A 20,875-nucleotide genomic window follows, 5' to 3' on the forward strand; every position below is an offset into this window, starting at 1 on the left:
AAAATCTCAGCTCTTCCAAGACCGCAAGTAGAATTTTATTCCGATCCTTACTAACGGTCTACAGGTACTGAATTTTGTAAAAGTTAATGCGGTAAAACGCTGGATTAGTAATTGAAAATAGGTTGAGCCATATAACGAAGAGAGTTCGTCGCAGTGTAATTTTAATTTTATAACTTTTTGATTTTTATTACAATAGGCTTAACCAATTGGTTAAAGTGAGAATGAGTGTAACGGTGCACTCTTGAGTAGCACCGAGAAAATCATGTATCCCGTCTCTTACTTTTTTTATTTTCCCAATTCAGTTTAATTTAAATTAAATAATCACTAATTAATTTTCAAATGATAGAGTTCAGAGATTCAAGTACCAATAATAGGTTTTTTCATACTTCCATTTCTTTAAAACACGTTTTGTAAAATAATTAACGTACGTACGTATTATTAATTAACAATTAATAATTAACATGGTGACGCGTGAGTATATATATATATATCTGTTCTATAAATAAGCGTCTTATTCAATCCTAGCTCATCCATGACGTCAAAATATGAGAACATATATAAGCATGCATAGTGTACGAATTGAGCATCGATATCTTGGATACCATAAGAATCCATCTTGTATTAGAATAGATCAGATCATAAAATTGCTACAATTATTCTTATTTGTAAAAAATATAAAAGTTTAAAATATGTATTTCGTAATCTACGTTACGAGCTTTTTTATCTTCAGTGCGATGAATGTTGGTGTAAGAGGGTAAGTATTTTGTATGTGTGTGTGTGTTTGTGCGTGCGTATTGAACCATTAAGCTGTAAATATTCTTATAAGAAGTTTTAAAAAATGGTTTTAAAGAATAATTTCATTGTAGATACCAGTACCGTGTATTTTCCTTAATCAAAAAAGGATACCTCCCTAAATCAGAGTGGTCAAGATTTAGGAAAAAGATTGTTTAGGTCTGATGCAATTGAAATTAGGAAAATCTTAATGGCTGTTATATCGTAGTCAAAGAAAATTAAGATTTAAAAAGCAAAAGTTATTATAAAAAGAAATTTCTTCTAAAAAATATTTTTTTTTTTATTTTTAATTTAAATTGCAACTTTTTTCGATTTGGCGCCAATGTTAAATTCTTATTTGGCTCTCACTTAAAAAAAAAAAAAAAAAAAAAAAAATGAAATTTAAAGCACAATTAAAAAAAGTATTATAAATACTTTTTTGTGGACATTCGAAAAAAAAAAATTTTGAATGGTCCATTTGAAATCAGTTTAATTTAATTAAAATATTTTATTAAATTTATATTTCTTATTTATTTTTTATTTAAAATGTGACTAGCCCTGCAAAAAATATAAAAAAATTCCTACCCATGAAACTAGAAGGAAATAATTTTTACGTTCCAGCTTTTATCGTAAATAACGGAGGGAAAATAATTTTTTTGATAAAAAAAATATTTCCTCCGTTTTTACTTTTATGCGAATCCATAATTACTGAAATGACGGTTACAAAATTTTTTTGGTGTGAATATCTATCTGTTTGTTGGCAAAGTTACAACTAATGTTTCATGTACAGTTTAATCTATAATAATCATATTATCGTAATTAATAGATGAGATGCTGTAGTAGAAGAATTTTTAATTTATTACGTTTGTAATAGAATAACGGTTGAGTGAGAAAAAAATCATTCAATGTGTTTTTCATCTCAATACATATCAGATTTATTTAAGTTTGTTTTAAAATCCAAGGGAGGAGAGCATTAACCGTATGACTCCCCCCCGGCGAGTTCAATCGCCACGCTTTATTTCCTGCCTCCCTCTGAGGAACACAAAGAAGGCGCACTTCACCATAATCCATAAGTTCCTTACGTAAGTTTACGTAAGGATGTACAAGTTCCTTACATAATCTATAGTTCCTTACGTATTATTTATCTTAATGCGAGTGGCTGGTTTTTTTATGACAGCGTAAATCTAAATTAATAAATAATACGTAGCAAGTAACGATTTCAAAAAATAATACATTTACTTGTTTTAATTTCAGGTATTCTAAATTTGAGTTTGCTAAATTTGTTCATGATGAAAAATATCCAAATCTTGAAGCGAGGTATTTATATAATAAATATATGAGTATATATATATATATATTTGTTCATTATGTTATCTATATTTTTATAAATTATTTAATAAATTATGGCATCAGCACTAAAGCTTGTAATCGAATAATACTTTTTTAATTTCGAGGTATGGTGGTCGTGTGCGATTAAAATGTAAAAATATTTGCACGGTATGTAGTACGTATGCTTATTTCCAGTTTACTTAATTTAATGAAGATGTTGATTTAAATAGTATTAACGAATTATTTATTTAAAATATTAATAGTAAATTAATATTACAAGTATACAAATTTTCATCTTATTAAACAGCTTTGAATTTTTATAAAAATGGATAGTTGATAGAAACATTAAGTTGACACAGATTAAATTAGTTGGACATCTTGATGATCCAAAAAGTTGCTTGCAAAATATGTATGAAATAAAACTGTTTGCAAAAAATTCAAAAGTGGAAATTACGTGCCTTCATCAAATTAAGGAACGAAACAAAAATAATGCTTAAAGAGCCCTTTATTCTGACCAAGATCCTGATTCCTTTACCATGAACAGATGTTTACTAGAATCCAAGAATTTATCTTATTATTTTAATTCTTAAGTTTTCCTTCTGATAACTAAATCAGCTGTTCTTTGAGATAGTCGTACGTTTGTGTATTCTACCTAAAATTTATTTCTCTGTTATACTGAGTTATGTTCCGTTCTGTTTTATAAATGCGGTTGCGTTTTGGAAGTTAATTATCATTAGGTATAAGTTTAATTTTTTTTTTTTCTTCTTTCCAATTATAATCTTGGAGGATCATTTCGTTCCACCGCTCCGTTGCTAAGGAGTGTTTACTTTTTTGCGTACTTCTTTGTTTACTTTTTATGGTTTCTAGATTCGTTTATGCATATGTACGCTTAGTTCTTGTACGATATGGATCAGCTGCCTTCGGAAGATGTGGTAGGCGAGAGGTCATGTGATATTGTGGGTTGTCGTGTACCGTCCAGGAAACGTGATCCACTACCGTCGTTGGATAGGGGCCCGAGGAGGGCTGCGCGCAGGAAGCTTATTAGAGACGACTTGGCGAACAATCTGTCAGGAGCGTCGAGTGTTAACGAGAGTGTAACCATGGAGTCCCAGACTACTACTAGTCAGTGGAGGACCATACCTGTGCCAAGGAGGCAAGGAGTGAATCGTAGTCCTAACAATGGCGACTTACCACTATCGAATAGGTTTAGTGTCCTTCCACTAGAGGATACGGAAGTTGTGGACCAACCTGAGCCAGTCAAGCCTCCTCCGAATGTGCTTTACGGAATAAACGACGTGCTGAAATTGTACGAGCTGCCGGAAGTGACCGTGTGCAAGAGTGTTTACAGCAATCGACTGGTTGGAGATAAGCAGCTGAGAATAATTTCTAGGGACATTGAGGCGTACAAGAAGATTATACATGTTGTTCGAGAGCACGGTCTGATAGGTCATACTTTGACAAGGAAGGATCAACGAGTCTTTCGTGTTGTAATACCTGCACCACACTATTCCACTGGAGATGATAAAGGACGAAATTGAATCCCACGGGCATCGGGTGAAGATAAATGCACGCCACAGGATAACTAAGGAGCCCACACCGACTTTCTTCGTGAACCTGGAGCCACAGGAAAACAATAAGGCCATTTTTGAATTGGATTACATTGCCAATTCAAACTCTACGGAAGCCTACAGGCCTCGTGCAATGCATGAGGTGTCAGCAATATGGGCACACTAAGAAAAACTGTATGAGGCCTTTCTGCTGCGTGAAATGTGGGGAGGACCATCGGACAGCTGACAGTCCCAGAAAGGACTGGAGCACTCCTGCAACCTGCGCCTTGTGTCAGTCCGACCATCCGGCAAATTACCGAGGCTGCAGATTATATCAAGCGATATTGGAGAGGAAGCGTAGGCGGAAGGCGAATTGGAACTCGGAACTTGCTCCGAAAATCGAACCCGCTACCGCAAGGTGGCCGGCCCCGCGCGTGATGATTAGAACTTCCCTTCGTTGGGTGTGGGGTGCCGAGGACAGTCAACCCGGAGCCTTAATTTCTCCATAAAATGTATGCTGCGGCAGCTGGGCGTGCTAGTGAGGGCAGTGTGGACAATATGGACAGGCATTCATCAAATATAGACTTCCTGGTTCAACAGGTTGGGAGTCTGATAGCCTTGCTCACCCAGGTGCTCTCTAAAATCTGTTGATATCCAGATTTCTACGAATCGCTGCATGGAACATTAACATCCTACTTTCTAGGGGTGAGGAGCTAGGGGTTATGGAAATTTCCAATTCCCTGGACTTCATTTTGATATCGGTAACGCACTTTACTGACCGGAACTACCTCAGGCTTCAAGGTTACTCTGTGTATGTGACGAATCAACCAGATCGAAGGGCCCATGGAGGAACCGCGATTCTGATTCGGAGTTCTCTGCGGCATAATCAACTTCCGGGCTTCTGCACTGACCAGATTCAGGCAACCACGGTTAAAATTACAGACTGGTTGGGGTCTATTAGGCTGTCCGCTGTGTACTGCCCTCCGTAGCATATTGTAACTGATGAGTTATTTTCTGATTTCTTTGCGACTCTGGTTCTAGATTTATTGCCGGAGGAGACTGGAACGCGAAAGACTCATTGTGGGGTTCCCGGTTGACTACCAGCAGGGGTAGATCGTTGAAGAGGTGTGTTCAAAATCTGCGCCTGGACGTGGTATCGGGTTTGCAGCCGACATACTGGCCTACGGACTTGACGAAGATCCCGGATTTGCTTGACTTTTTCGTCACCTCGGGTATATGATCTGCATACACTCTGTTGGAGAACAACTATGATTCATCGTCGGACCACTCGCCCGTTCTTTATGCGATTACTTTTTGACGTCGGTCATGCAGGAGGAAGCATGGCGGTCTACACCTGATGATTTTCACTGAGCCAGAGACAATACCTATCCGAGGGAAGTGATAGAACTAATTGTCTCGAAGCGGCATCTTCGGCGGAATTGGCAGGTCATTCAGAACCTTTTAACTTTTGACTCCTTGAGTGGACTGAAGAACAGAGGGTCTATTCGGGGAAGATTTAGTTGGACGATCGCCTTGTCTTGTTTCAGGTGTTAGTTTCGTACAAGCTGTGATCGTAGTGCCTGGCGACACAGCTGGTGTATTTTAAAAGCTCGTCCATCGATGGAGCAACCCGGGGGAGGTTGTTTGGAGAACTTGGTCGGATTGGCCAAGGACCTGGCCTTCGGTTACCCCTTCATGCCAAGGAGGTCACTCAGTAGGTCGCCGTCGCGGTCCCGGTCTTCCGCAAAGAAAGTCACGGAAGCCCCTCGGGAAGTGGAGCGACCGAATGAAGTGGTATTGCAGCAAAACCTGCGCGATACCTCTGTTTCGAGCGGTGCAGAGAAGGCGAAAGCTGGATCTGTGAAGCGAGGGTATGGTTCTGGGGGGGGGGCGACAAGTCCGAAGGACGCTTCCCAACGAAGTCAGGGAAGGCGGAAAGCAGTGGCGCCGATTCTGCTCCTGGACGCGAGGTTTCTGGGGGGAAGCCTGTTATAAGGCAGGTGACCTCTGGAACTGAGGGTCGAGGAAATGAGGGCCGAATGGGCCAAGATTTCCTCAAAAAAAAAGAAGGAGTTCAGAGTAGCTCTAGAGTTACGCCAGTTGGTCGACTCGTGTTTGAGTGAATGTGGTTTATTTGTTTCAGCTCTGGCTATGAAATGTGAAGGCCTCCAGGGTGCGAACTTTGCATTAGATTCAGTCGTTAGTCAACTATCAGGCAAGGTTTATCAGGTGGTGGAGGGAGTCCGGAGCTTTAAGCCGGTAACGGGTTAGGCTTTGGGCGAACTCCAAAGGTCTATTAATAGGGTGGAGGAGAAGGTTAAAAAGTCTGTCTCCTTTGCCTCACTAATGGCCGCGCCTGCTCCTAAGCGGGTTGGTCCACCGCCACCCGCAATCAAAATTAAGGGGGCCACTGATAAGGTGGTGCCGATAAAGCCTGATCAGGGAGCTTTGTCAGCGACGAAGGGCTTCGTGAGCCTCTGATATTGCTTACCAGATTCTGGTCGCTATAACATAAGGGGCTTGGATCGATCGTGGGGGGGGGGCGTCTGTGGAACGCAGACGGAGGCCCGGTAAGAAATGGTGGTCCTCTGACCTTAGAGCGAGGTCCGCGCGGATAAGGTACCAGCGCTGCCCCCTAACGGGGACCATCGTTAATCACGTGTGCGCTGAGCGTCTTCGGATCTACCGGCGTGCCCGAAATGAATACGTTCACGCCATCAAGGAAGCCAAACTCAAGTTCTAGCAGGACTCAATGTGCGAGTTGCAACGCAATCCCTGGCAGCTCGCAAAGACTTGTTACAAGCCGAAGCTATTGCACGTGTTGTCCAGTGTTCGGTGCGGGTTTGCTGGTCGTGACCACACATTAACATCTGTGGTGACTTACCAGGCATTCCTGGATACTCTGTTTCCAGATGCTCCGGATGGTGAAGCGGAAATCGGCGTTAGAGCGTGTGAAACACCATTCCCTGGCGTTCGGACTGTAGATATAGAACGAGTGGTTTCTCGAATGGCATTGAAGAAAGCACCGGGGATTGACCAACTTGACCCGGATATACTTTACCATCTGCTGCCTGTCATAAGAGAGCCGCTTGGCAGACTGTTCTCAAGGTGCCTAAACTGGGGTTGCTATCTAGCTTGCTGGAAGATGGCTTTGATGAGGGTGCTCTTAAAATCTGGAAAGGATCCTGGTGAATTCAGTAGTTATCGACCTATCAGCCTCTTGCCGGTTCTCGGCAAGTTGCTGGAAAGGCTGGTTGTGGAACGGCTCTGGGAAAACATAGATATGAACTCTTTTCTAAATCGAGGCCAATATGGCCTCATGAAAGGGGTTGGTACCGAGGATTGCATCTTAAATGCTCTTGCCAAGGTGGAAAGCGCCGACTGCAAATACGTTTTGGCAATTTTTATTGACATAGATGCAGCATTTCCTTCCTTGTATTGGAGTTCTATCCTCTATGAATTGGAATGCCGCAATGTTCCCGAAGCCCTGCAGGCCGTTGTAAGGGACTATTTGTCGAATCGCTCGGCTCTGTTTAAGGATGCGCACCTAGTTGTGGAAAAGTCTGTCACCAGGGGAAGCCCGCAGGGTTCCATTCTCGGTCCTCTGCTGTGGAACCTGGTTTTTGATGGATTTCTGTGGTAGACATTCCCAGAAGGGGTCGCGGCCCAGGCTTTCACCGATGAATGTCTCCTTTTGGTTCATGGCAATTCACGACCGCAACTAGAGAATAGGGCGCAGGCGGCCTTGTCAACCGCCGAGGGCTGGTTGGACCTGCAAAATTTAAAGATTTTTGTGGCCAAGACGAAGTTCATGTTTCTCAAGGGTGCAGACAAATTATTAAGCAGTCATAACATCCCATTAAGTATAAAGGCTGAGTAAGGGTTCATAAGTTCCTAGGTGTTTTGTTTGATGAAAAATTGCTGTTTATTAACCACATTAGACAAGTTGCGGCGGACGCTGTTTTAGTGATGCACAATCTTAGAAGGATTGTTCGAAAGGATTACGGGCTGTCGGGCCGTCAAATGAACGTGGTATACCGAGGCGTCTTTGACAGTATGATAGCATACGCGGCGCCAATTTGGATGCACAGGTTGGAGAGAAATAGAGCACTGTTTCAAAATTTAAAGAGTGCCCAGCACAGAACCATGATAGTATGCACTGGTGTTTTTAAAACAACCTCGTACCAGGGTACCACCATATTGGGAAAGACTCTCCCAATCGATTAAGTGGTGAAAGTTAAAGCAGCCATGTGGAAGTTGCGAAGAGGTCGGGAGGCCGAGGCATTTGGGATGCGGTTTCAAGCCGGGCCAGAACCGGAGCGGAACGGTGATCACAATGCACCGGAGCTAAATTTCGTTCAGTTGCCCATCTCCCGTCTGCGGAAGAGGCTTTGGAGCCTCGTGATGGAGGCATGGCAGCTTGAATGGCACACCACGACTAAGGAAAGATCCTTGTATAGGTTTATACAGGATTTGGAGGGATGGTATGCCTCGAATTCATTTTTAAGGTCAGTGGGTGCCCAGGTGCTCGCCAACCATGTAGATTTAAAACAATGTCTGTTTCGGTTTCGTCTAGCGGCTGATGAGTTGTGTGTCTGCGGGGAGGTCCAGTCGAATGTGCATATGATGTTCGACTGCCCCGCTATTGAGGGGGGGCAGAGACCGAGCCACCCTGGAACTTAGAGGTTTAGAGGTCAGGGTGAAACTTGGCTGCTCACAAACGGCGAGTCAATGTGGTGAGAGCCGCATTGTTGGACCGTGTGGGAGTTCCTCGATGAGGTTGCGATGTTCAGCCGTCATCGTTAGCTTTAAGGGTTATTTATAAATGTTATACGGATTCCTTTGGTGCTGCCGTGGGAAGCCTTTCTTGAGATAATGGCTGGCCGCCAGCCAGATAAAAGCTCCAAGTGCTTTAAACGCTGATAGGTAGCTCACTAGGAGCTTTTAGGTATTTGGGTCGCTAAACCGTTTTTAGGGGCACAATAGCCGTTTCTTGGCACTGACATTTGGTCTATGCTGTAGGGCGACTGAATGGTGCGGTGGCGGGAGAAATGCCAGTTAACCAAATTACAGACCAATTAGCCTATTACCGATCTTATCTAAATTGTTTGAGAAGCTACTACTGCACAGGCTTTGGCCAGTGTTGGAGAGTAAGGGGATAATTCCGGACCATCAGTTTGGGTTCAAGTGTGGCCATTCCGCAATCGATCAATCCCATACAGTCATCAGAGTAATCAGCATATGTCTAGAGGAGCAGAAATTCTGGTCGGCGACGTTCTTAGACATCCAACAGGCCTTTTATAAGGTATGGATACCTGGCTTGCTGTAAAAGTTAAAGCTACAACTTCCTCAACCCTACTTCCTAGTCTTGCAGAATTATCTTGAGGGGCGTTTTTCTCAGATGAAATTTAATGACAAATTTTCAAGGTTCTTTGAGATTGGGTCGGGTGTCCCTCTGCGCTCTGTACTGGGTCCTGTGTTGTATTCCATATTCGCTGCGGACATTCCGGTCCTGGATGATCGCATCTTCGCCACGTTCGCCGATGACAATGCTATCCTGGCTGTTAACGAAAACCCTGGCCGCCTAGCCTACAAATACAGAACCTAAAATGGCGCTAGATCGTGTCTGCGTGTGGCAGAAAAAGTGGAGGTTTAAGGTTAAGTCGAGCCACGTCACATTTGCCATGCGGAAAGGTGACTGTCCCGCTGTGTACTTCGATGGTGTTTTGATCCCGCAAACGGAGACTGTGCGGTATCTGGGACTTCATCTGGATCGGCGTTCATCTGGACCTGGAAGTGTCATGTAAGGATGAAGAGGAAACAGCTGAACGCAAGGTACAAGGAACTTCATTGGCTGCTACGGAGGAACTCAGACCTCAGGAGCAAATAAAAATTTTTCCTTCTATTTTTCTTGAATTTTCTTTAAATTTAAAAAAAAAATATCTGTATATCATTATAGCATATTATATCACATTAATGTATACACACATATCATACTTAATCTTGCGTGCTATTAGAGTGTCATGTTATACTTCGAGTTGAGTATCATGCTACAGTATTTCATTAGTAAAACATTGAAATGACGAAAAAAGTAATTTAAAGTCATTTTTTACAATATTATTATTAAATAATAAATTAATTAATAAAAAAAAAATTATGTTATTTTAATGTCAATTATCAGCTGATTGTCAGTTTTATTTTATTTTTTTTTAAATAATTCTTTTAGTGTCACCAGATTTCCAAATCATACTAAAGAAAGCTTAAACATTAGTTAGTTAGTTCAGAATTAGAATAACCAGAGCGACATTCCCAGAGAATCATCGGCGAACGACGACTCCGAGGAGCTCCCGCCGCCCACCACCAAAAGGATTGGCCGCCCACAGTCGTTCGGCATCGGTCGCTCCGCCTCAGGTCAACTGCAGATGTCCAGCCTTGTTTTTCTTATCGCTGTTGATCCAAATTATAAAATAAGAGAGAAAATCAACCTCGTGAAGAGTTTGTTAATATCAGTTCCAAAAATAAATGGAAGGTTATGTAATTACACTAGCGCGCGCATTATTTTATATTTTCTTTTTATCACGTTTTATATTTTTGTAGTTTGACTTGAATTTTAAAGTACAAAGGATCTTAATTTATTACAAAAGAACCCAGTAATAATTTCATTATATAGAGGCAGCAACGTAACTAAAGTTTTATTTTAACAACAAAAATTCCTTCTTCTTTTTGAAGGAGATCGAAGGTGATTTAAAAATAGCAGAAATATGTTTTGTTGTTGTTCTTATTTTGTAAGTAATCATTTAAGGTACCATTTATATATTAAAACATCTTTGTTTAAATCATTATGCCGATCAGTATTAATTAATTAAATATTCACTTTTTATCACAGTTGTAAATCATTTGGAAAAACTGAAGATGTATTATCAGGGTACGTATTAAATTACAAATAGTTAATTTTATTTACTTTTTAAACACGCGCCACAAATAATTTTTTTTTAAATCTATTATTTACTTAACAAAGTTTTAACGGTATAGATACTGGGCTTATCGCGTTTAAAAGTGAAATACATCTCTGTAAAGAAACGATAGTACGTCAAATTTACCGTGAATAACCATCAGCTCAAAATTAACCACATAAATAGCAGAACAATTTGAACCACCTCTTCTTAAATCTCAATATCTTAGCTTCATCTTTTTATTCATTTTCCTGCAAACTGAAACCAAATATTACTTATTTTAAAACTATTTAAATTTGATAAGCTGCCGTAAATTTGTCATCATTTATAATATTTTAAAGTAAATTTAATAAATTTCTCCTCTGAAAATTTTACTCCCTAAAAAATTAATCTATTTCGGACTAAAATTTTTAAAACGAGTTCATAGATAACGGTTATTATTTCTCTCAACTATCTTTAATTGATTTACCTCATTGCTGAAAAAGTAAATGTATTCTGAACGATTCCGCAACATATAGCTCGAATTAGAGAAACGATCCAGAAATAACAGTCGTTTAAAAATATAGAGTTGAACAGAGTCTACTACGCTGTGTAATTAGAGATTCATATTTCAGGAGAATATATTAGAGTAGGGATGTCAATAGCCTCAAGTAGGTGCTTCCTCCAAAGCCAGAATAGTGTTTGCCTTTTCCTATTACCGTTAAAGTTGCACCGATTACTGGTTTTGTTTTACTGATAAATAATTTACATGTTTCAGTAAAGCGGTTTGGCTTATTAGACTGTACATCCTGACCCGTAAGGGGAAGATCCTGCCACGTGAAGATTCCGGTCGCCACGACACCCCCTTCGTGCCAAGTCCTGATAAGCTTTACCAGATGTCATCTTATGGAGCCACAGACTGATTGACGTCTCTCAGTCATCATCTTAGTTTTTATCAGAATGCCACCGATGCAAATGCCACGAATAAAATTTCCATCGGTGTAAACCCTATAAAATATACGTAACGAAAAACAAATAACAAAAATACTCATATGAAATAAACCTAGTAAAACAAATTAAAAGTTTTGAGCTAAATTCCCTACAACAAAAGAAAATTAGATAAACAACACCACAAAGAAACAAAACAAAAACAATTAACACCAAACAAAACTTCAAAAACGCCTATCATTGCAACTAAAACGCCCTAGAGACCCTACCTAACCGTGTTACACGAACTATACGCCCTCCTGAACTCATTGAATAACCAAATATTTCATAAAACTCTCTATTATAATCCATTTGTCCCAGCTTTTTCAACTGACAGTCAAATCCAAGTAAGATCCAATCTCCGACCTGCCTCATAACCTCTAATCGTCTTTCCTCATAACGTAGACAGATATACAAAACGTAAAAACATTGTCAACTCAACAACTCAAACCAGATCCGAATCAGCCAAGCCGAAACGAGCCAATTTATTCGTAAAGCAACTTAATGGCATATTTATTTGAGACGTCCAAGAGGCGCACCGTAAACTTATCACATAAGAAGAGACCATGAGAGACTAATGGACGTATAACGTCCATTAGTTGTTTCATCCCATCTCTCCTACTACAATTAAAATCCACTATTCTTAAGCTCTCTAATTTTTACAGAATTCAATTCACCCGACTTTTTTTGCAAAAATAACGCTGTTGACGCTAAACCGTGAGAACATCAATTAGCTTCCCTCCAGCAATCACCAGAACAGCCTCACGAGAGATAGTATGATATTACTGTGAACCCATATTACTGTGAACAGCACGAGACGCTAGGCCCTCAGTAAAATAGCCATATAAATGTTGTATTTTAGTCTATCCACCCGTACAGGTGCGGCAAACTACACAATTACCTTACACACACATTTATAAAGGATACACATGGTTCTAAAATTTAAATCCCGATCCGGACTTATCACACGTCGAATACACTTCAACAAATCTTCTTCGCGACTTATTGTAAATGCTCCTTGAATCGAAAATTTTCGTCAAGGATTACCTTGAGGTACCTCTGAACCTGAACATAACGGATTCGGTGGCCTGACATAGATATACGCATTCGTCGCGTCACAGCCAAAAGGCCTTTCAGCAACATCATTGTGGTTTTATCCGGGGGGAATGCCATCTTATGCTGATGGCCTCATAGTTCAATATCCTACAGGCCTGAGAGCCCTAAGTACAATCTCGTTCGACGTGCATCCTTCGACCAGCAGTATCCCGTCATCGGAATTAACGATAATGCGACAACCGCCGGCAACCTCAGCCGCATCACAGTATTAAATTCTACAACCCATAACAAACGCCCCAATACACTGCCTTGAAGTCAACCCTTAGACAGTGTCGTTACTATGTCGTGGGCAGTATCACAAAGCGGAACTTCATGATGACTAAAATAACTATGCATTACCTGCATTTTACTCACACGTCTCTGTAACTGATATAAAGCAGAGGGCCACCACAATTTGTTAAATGCACCAGATATGTCCAGGAAAATCCTCAAGACATACCCTGCACAACTACTCCTCACAATATTCAAGATTTTTAGGATAGCATCCTCTGTACCTTTACCAGGACGAAAACCATATTGATCATCCATCAATAACTGTTGCAACATCTTCCTATCATTTATGCACAAACATATTATCTTCATAAAGACTTAACTGGGAGCAACATCAAGGGCCTGTATGAGGAACTAAAGTAGGTGGATCCTTTTCACTACCTTTAGATAAAAGCTTAACTATTTCCTTCCTCCAATAAATTGGAAAATGACCAATAAAAAGCATTTTATTAAAAACCCTAGTAAAAACATGAACACTAACATTTATTGAGCGAATAAGAAGTTCCACTGTTATTCCATCAAAACCAGGAGCTTTTCCTCTACCAAAGCTACAAATTACAACATGCACCTCAGCTCAGTAACTTCTGAAGACAAAAATATCCACATGATGAGAAGCAACATCATTCCGAACACAAGAATGATATGCAGTCTCAACCTCTGAATCAATTTGGCACCAAATCATTCAGTAGCGATATATTTAAAACATAATTTAAAGGTTTTGTTTTACAGGAACAATATTACTCTGTCGATGAATTTCTAAATACTAATTAAACATTTAAGATTTTTAAAAATACCCTTAATTTTCTCATCTCAGTATAAAATATACATAAATATGTGTTCAAATAATTCTAATTGTGATTTTATAGTTATTTTATATATTTAGAATCTCACCTATGTAATTTAACATTATTTCATTTTTTATATTTTAAATAATTAATTTCGACTTTAAGTATATACATTTTCATTTAAAAATTAATTTTTATTTTGTGATGCGGTTCTAATGAAGGTTTTATCACTGCTTTCCTTAATCCACCCAGACAAATGTTGGGTCAGTTCCTTTTGTATTCATGGAATAACACATGTATCTGTTCTTGATCTACATATGTGTACATAATAACGTTACATATGAAACGATCAGATTTAAGAATGGACAATTTATAAATGTAATATTAAAATAAGTTTAGTTCTTCTTGTGCCTGTACTATCTATTTCCCTCAGAATAAGTATTAAAGTACTGTAATGTTCAAGGAATGTTATTTTTATAGACACAGCTGCTTTCATGGATAAGTAAGACTTAACATAGAGTAAGAAGATCAGACTATGTTGTCACTAGTCTTCCTTACTAGACTTCTTAATAATAAAAAGTAATATTTTAATACAAAAATATTTTATTTTTATTTAAAAAAATACTATTTTTCAAAATGAAGTCTACATTTACAGATTAACGAGAATATTATTATGGGTGATTTATAAATTTCTTCATTAAATTAGTAAAACTCATTTAGTAAAAATCACATTTCACTTCTTATGATATTATACTTTCTAAAGGAAGTTAAAAGAGGAAAATCAGGTATTAACCTCTATACCTCTTCTAGCCTTTTAAATACTCCCTAAAGGAAAATTAATATTTTGCAATTTCAAAAATGTTAATTTTGAAAATCCATTTTACAATGAACAAAAAGGAAAAACCATGGGAAGTAAAGATTTTCAAAATATTTTGCTTTTCAAGCTCAATATTCTACTTTCTACCTTGGATACTGATTCAGTATTTCACATGGATTCACATATAATTTTTGCTTATTTCTATGGAGAAAAAAATCCCATGCAAAAAACAAAAGACATTTGCTGATTATTTTAAATCAGTTTAATTTTACTTGAATGATGTCAAAATCTTATTTTGAAAAAAACCTATTTAGCCTAATTAATTATTGATAATTGATTGATGACTTCATTTTCATTATTGGTTAAGAGTTATCACAGCTGAAGTTTTAGAGCTTAATTTTTAATGAATTTGACTCTCCCCAGCAATTGGCCTGTAAGATATGTGAATACATTACTGCATGTTTATTCTTAAATGCTATTGCATGATTTATGGATGTCATAATGTGTGTGTGTGTAAATAAAACCATGTTAAATGTAGATTATTGAACATTAGATTATACAATTAAATTCTTATTAATAATGATTGTCTATTAATTACAGTTATATATATGAAATGTATAACAAAATTAAAGCAACTTATTTTCTGGGGTGAGTATATGTACTTAAACTAGTATTTACACTTTTCTAAAGTATTTTTTTAATCTTTTTTTAATTTTTTTATAGTAAAAATAATTAATTAGGAATTTCATTAGTATATCTTTTCTTACAATGTTAAATGCCCAAGAGAATCAATCATTAAGCAATTGTGTTATATTGAACCGATAAAGTAAGATTCCAATATCAATAAGAACTTTCATGCTGTGATATTAAAGATGTATATGACCAAACATATCATCACAAAATCAGCCGCTGTTTGTTATCCACATAATCAACATGTATAAGTAGGAATTATTTATTAGCTTGCAAAAAGGGTAGTTTCATCTCTGATTTACATAGGACTAGAAAATCAAATCAAAGATGATCATAGTATTAATAATAATACAAGTGACAACAGACTGAAGTTAAAGGGCTTATTCATAAATGTCAACAAATGACTATTACAGAAATTTCTGAAAATTTTTAAGTGATGTGAGAGTAGAAAAAAATTAATCGGTTCTCTGGATTTTGCAGCCTTAATGTAAAAAAAAAGATCTGTTGCTGTTCTTATTACAATATGATAGTTTCTGCAGCAGAAAAGCATAGAGTCAGATCATCAACTCTGTATAATAACTTTCAATGAAATATAGTAGTGATATTTAAGCTCACCTCCATCACAGATAGAAAAAATCACATTTTCATTTTGAAAAATAACAGTAACCATTTGGAATTCATGGGTAATATTCTACCTTGCCTTTCAAACTAAGAAATGTCACTCCTCAATAGTATGCCATGATTTTAAAAAATATAGTGAAACAGGGAATATATTCCAATAATAAAATCATCCCATTCACAGTTTGGTTTCCACTAGGACAATGTTTGCCTTTAAATGCTGAAACTATGAAAAACTACAAGAGCTTGAGCAGCTGCACTACCCAAACTTCGTATTGTCCAGATTTACTACAACATAATTATAATCTCTTTGGCAAAATTAAGAAATTGTTGAACGAGGAAATCATTGATACTATGTGAGGGCAAGTCAACAGTCATCAGAAAGAACTCTTCTTCTGGAATCAATAAGTTTCCTGAGTACTGAATCATGTGTATTGTAGTCAAAGCAGGTTGCACTGAAAATAAATGGTAGCTCACTTCATTTGGCTCATTAAATAAATTATAGCCTTGTAATTCTTTTTTACATTTAAATCTCTCCCTATTATTAGCGAGGATATGAGCTATCTTTTCCTCATGAACAAGTAAGCCCTAAGGGGGATTTTGTACTGCTACCAGATAAAACAGAATTTTTTTTGGGGACATATTGCTGATATTTTGATGTTTTATTATGAATTCTATTGATTTTATGCAATCGCCTGTTTTACACGATTTAAATATATTAAAAAAAAACAGCTTACATTTAAAAGCAGGTACATTTTATCTTCTGGTAGGAGAGAAGATGCAAAAGTAATTCTATATTAATCCAGGAATATATATTCTTCAAACTATTCCAAGATCAATCTTAGTTCTGTTGCAAACGGTCCAAATTTTGAATGGAGTTAAAATAAATTGATTCAGTAGCAGAAAAAACATGGAAAACTAGAAGAAATGTTGAATAAAAAATTCTTTAGAAGTAATTTTTTTTTAATTGTTACTGTTATGAGGAAAAATAATTGAACACAGATCCTAAATAGTATTTAGGCAGGAATTTTCAAAAGATTCCTGCATTTTATTATTTTCATTTTTAGACTACTATTAACTTATTAATATAGCCTATTTTATAGCTTAATAAATAATATTTTTTTAATATTCAGGTTCTTTAAGGATAAAAAAATTGAAAAACTAAAAAACCAGTAAGTAGTCTTAACAATTTTAGTTAAAATTGACTTAATTATGATGTTTATTTCTTTTTTAAAGAATTATTTTTAAACAGGGGCAAACTGGTTACTTTCATTTTTATTCTCTCCCTTCTCTTTCATCTCATAAATAGTTCCTCTAAAATGCAGTTAACTTCAACTTCATTCAGTTACTCCTTTTCCGTTTCCTTCTATAGTTTTACTTTAAAATTACTTCTTGTATACACTCAAAGAATAAAACTTAATACATAATGTTCATCTTTTACTTGTATTATTAAACAAAGATTCCTTTCCTTTTCTTTTAAGACTTTTCCGTACCCTATTTTAACAATCTTTTATTTCCTCTTTTTTCTCTGTTACCTAATTTAAACAATTTATTATTTTTCTATCTCTTTTCTTTGGTTTAATTTTTTAAAGGTTTTATGGCTTATTTGTTTATATACATATTTTTTTTTTGTACTTTGGTTGTATTTTTTTGTTTATAATTTTTTCTGTAATTACAAGTATATTAAATTAATTTTCATTTTTTTTTTGAGATGATGGACATCGACTGCTTTGGTCATTTTGCCCTAATTATTATTGTTATTACAATTATTTTTTATATGTGTATAGGATAAAACTTTATAGTACAAACTACAACTTATTTTCTGTGTATTAGTTAAAATAAAATGAAAAACCAAAAAAAATTACTTTTAATTAATAAGATTGTTATGAAATTAAGTATACTACCAAACATATTTAAATAATTAATGCAGTACATTTTAACTGCTTAGCTAATGGATCCTTCAGAATTGGTTGTGTAAATAGTGAAGTGAATAAAATATTTATTATAATTATGTTAAATAATGTAGAAAGTGCAACTTGGGTTTCAATTAAAGACATTTCCTACATTTTCTCGTCAAACAAAAATCCGACAATTACCACGATATTGTTACTTAACTTCTTACTTCATACAGAGCTATAGGATGTAATATATCTTTCAAAATACATTTTCTCTACTCACATGTGAATTTTTTCCCCCCGACAACCTCGGAGACATAAGTGACGAACACGGTAAAGGTTTCCATAAAGACAGTTCAATGATGGAAAGCCGCCATAAAGAGAAATGGAATACTACTATGCTAGCCTATTACTGTTGGACATTAATTCAGGATATGCCTGACGCTATTTATAAAAGAAAAGCATCAGTAAAATCATTCTAACACAGGTATGGGCCATGCAAAATTATAAACTTTACAGATTTTAACTATATTTTCCCTTTATGTTTTTTTTAAGCGTAATTTATTTAAAACTAAGAGTGATAAAATATTGTATTTTCAGATCTGTAATGTATGCAAAAAAGCAATTCAAGAAATCGTACCACACTTAGTGAAACATAAAAAACAATTTTTTTTGTCTATTAGTGTAACATTTGATTCATAAAATATATGCTATTTAATTTAAAATTCTGATTTATAGATCAAATCAATAAAAGTACATTAAGACACCTTTAACGTAAAATTTTAACAATTTTCAGAAACTTTTTACTATTTTTTTTCATTTTACTTTAACTTTATACATGATTTTGTTGAACAGTTATTGTAACAAGCTTTTTAATAATAAAATGTTAACGTTAATGAATTCAGTAAAGAATTAAGGGAAGTTATTCTTACGCTGGCTATATATTATTAATATTTCACATTCACAAAATGTGTTTGTGGAGAGATCTTCATAATTTTTTTCCTTCATATGTATTATATTGATTCATATAATTTTATTACCTATTTTTTAATAGAGTAATAATATTTGTTTAAGGATTAATTTATTATCTTATTTTTTTTTTTTGTCTTCAGTCATTTGACTGGTTTGATGCAGCTCTCCAAGATTCCCTATCTAGTGCTAGTCGTTTCATTTCAGTATACCCTCTACATCCTACATCCCTAACAATTTGTTTTACATATTCCAAACGTGGCCTGCCTACACAATTTTTCCCTTCTACCTGTCCTTCCAAAATTAAAGCGACTATTCCAGGATGCCTTAGTATGTGGCCTATAAGTCTGTCTCTTCTTTTAACTATATTTTTCCAAATGCTTCTTTCTTCATCTATTTGCCGCAATACCTCCTCATTTGTCACTTTATCCACCCATCTGATTTTTAACATTCTCCTATAGCACCACATTTCAAAAGCTTCTAACCTTTTCTTCTCAGATACTCCGATTGTCCAAGTTTCACTTCCATATAAAGCGACACTCCAAACATACACTTTCAAAAATCTTTTCCTGACATTTAAATTAATTTTTGATGTAAACAGCTTATATTTCTTACTGAAGGCTCGTTTAGCTTGTGCTATTCGGCATTTTATATCGCTCCTGCTTCGTCCATCTTTAGTAATTCTACTTCCCAAATAACAAAATTCTTCTACCTCCATAATCTTTTCTCCTCCTATTTTCACATTCAGTGGTCCATCTTTGTTATTTCTACTACATTTCATTACTTTTGTTTTGTTCTCGTTTATTTTCATGCGATAGTTCTTGCGTAGGACTTCATCTATGCCGTTCATTGTTTCTTCTAAATCCTTTTTATTCTCGGCTAGAATTACTATATCATCAGCAAATCGTAGCATCTTTATCTTTTCACCTTGTACTGTTACTCCGAATCTAAATTGTTCTTTAACATCATTAACTGCTAGTTCCATGTAAAGATTAAAAAGTAACGGAGATAGAGAACATCCTTGTCGGACTCCCTTTCTTATTATGGCTTCTTTCTTATGTTCTTCAATTGCTACTGTTGCTGTTTGGTTCCTGTACATGTTAGCAATTGTTCTTCTATCTCTGTATTTGAACCCTAATTTTTTTAAAATGCCGAACATTTTATTCCAGTCTACGTTATCGAATGCCTTTTCTAGGTCTATAAACGCCAAGTATGTTGGTTTGTTTTTCTTTAATCTTCCTTCTACTATTAATCTGAGGCCTAAAATTGCTTCCCTTGTCCCTATACTTTTCCTGAAACCAAATTGGTCTTCTCCTAATACTTCCTCCACTCTCCTCTCAATTCTTCTGTATAGAATTCTAGTTAAGATTTTTGATGCATGACTAGTTAAACTAATTGTTCTGTATTCTTCACATTTATCTGCCCCTGATTTCTTTGGTATCATTACTATAACACTTTTTTTGAAGTCTGACGGAAATTCCCCTTTTTCATAAATATTACACACCAGTTTGTATAATCTATCAATTGCCTCCTCCCCTGCACTGCGCAGTAATTCTACAGGTATTCCGTCTATTCCAGGAGCCTTTCTGCCATTTAAATCTTTTAATGCTCTCTTAAATTCAGATCTCAGTATTGTTTCTCCCATTTCATCCTCCTCAACTTCCTCTTCTTCCTCTATAAAACCATTTTCTAATTCATTTCCTCCGTATAACTCTTCAATATATTCCACCCATCTATCGACTTTACCTTTCGTATTATATATAGGTGTACCATCTTTGTTTAACACATTATTAGATTTTAATTTATGTACCCCAAAATTTTCCTTAACTTTCCTGTATGCTCCGTCTATTTTACCAATGTTCATTTCTCTTTCCACTTCTGAACACTTTTCTTTAATCCACTCTTCTTTCGCCAGTTTGCACTTCCTGTTTATAGCATTTCTTAATTGCCGATAGTTCCTTTTACTTTCTTCATCACTAGCATTCTTATATTTTCTACGTTCATCCATCAGCTGCAATATATCGTCTGAAACCCAAGGTTTTCTACCAGTTCTCTTTATTCCGCCTAAGTTTGCTTCTGCTGATTTAAGAATTTCCTTTTTAACATTCTCCCATTCTTCTTCTACATTTTCTACGTTATCTTTTTTACT

General features: G+C 36.3%; 1 protein-coding gene across 3 annotated transcripts in view; it reads left to right on the forward strand.

Annotated features, from left to right (window-relative positions):
* The first annotated feature begins 577 nt into the window (after window positions 1-577).
* The window catches only part of LOC142332850 (uncharacterized), a 70,641-nt gene continuing 50,343 nt past the window's right edge, over window positions 578-20,875 (forward strand). For 2 of the 3 annotated variants that reach the window (XM_075379502.1, XM_075379503.1), the window contains exons 1-5: window positions 578-754; window positions 2,026-2,088; window positions 10,534-10,572; window positions 15,155-15,202; window positions 16,996-17,034. In XM_075379502.1, the coding sequence (XP_075235617.1) occupies window positions 690-754; window positions 2,026-2,088; window positions 10,534-10,572; window positions 15,155-15,202; window positions 16,996-17,034 (254 nt within the window). In that variant the 5' untranslated portion in view covers window positions 578-689. The remainder of the gene's footprint in view (window positions 755-2,025; window positions 2,089-10,533; window positions 10,573-15,154; window positions 15,203-16,995; window positions 17,035-20,875) is intronic. The other variant, XM_075379504.1, reaches the window with a different exon arrangement.

The sequence above is a fragment of the Lycorma delicatula genome, chromosome 12 (genome assembly GCF_047948215.1).
Source record: "Lycorma delicatula isolate Av1 chromosome 12, ASM4794821v1, whole genome shotgun sequence".
Lineage (NCBI taxonomy): Eukaryota > Metazoa > Arthropoda > Insecta > Hemiptera > Fulgoridae > Lycorma > Lycorma delicatula.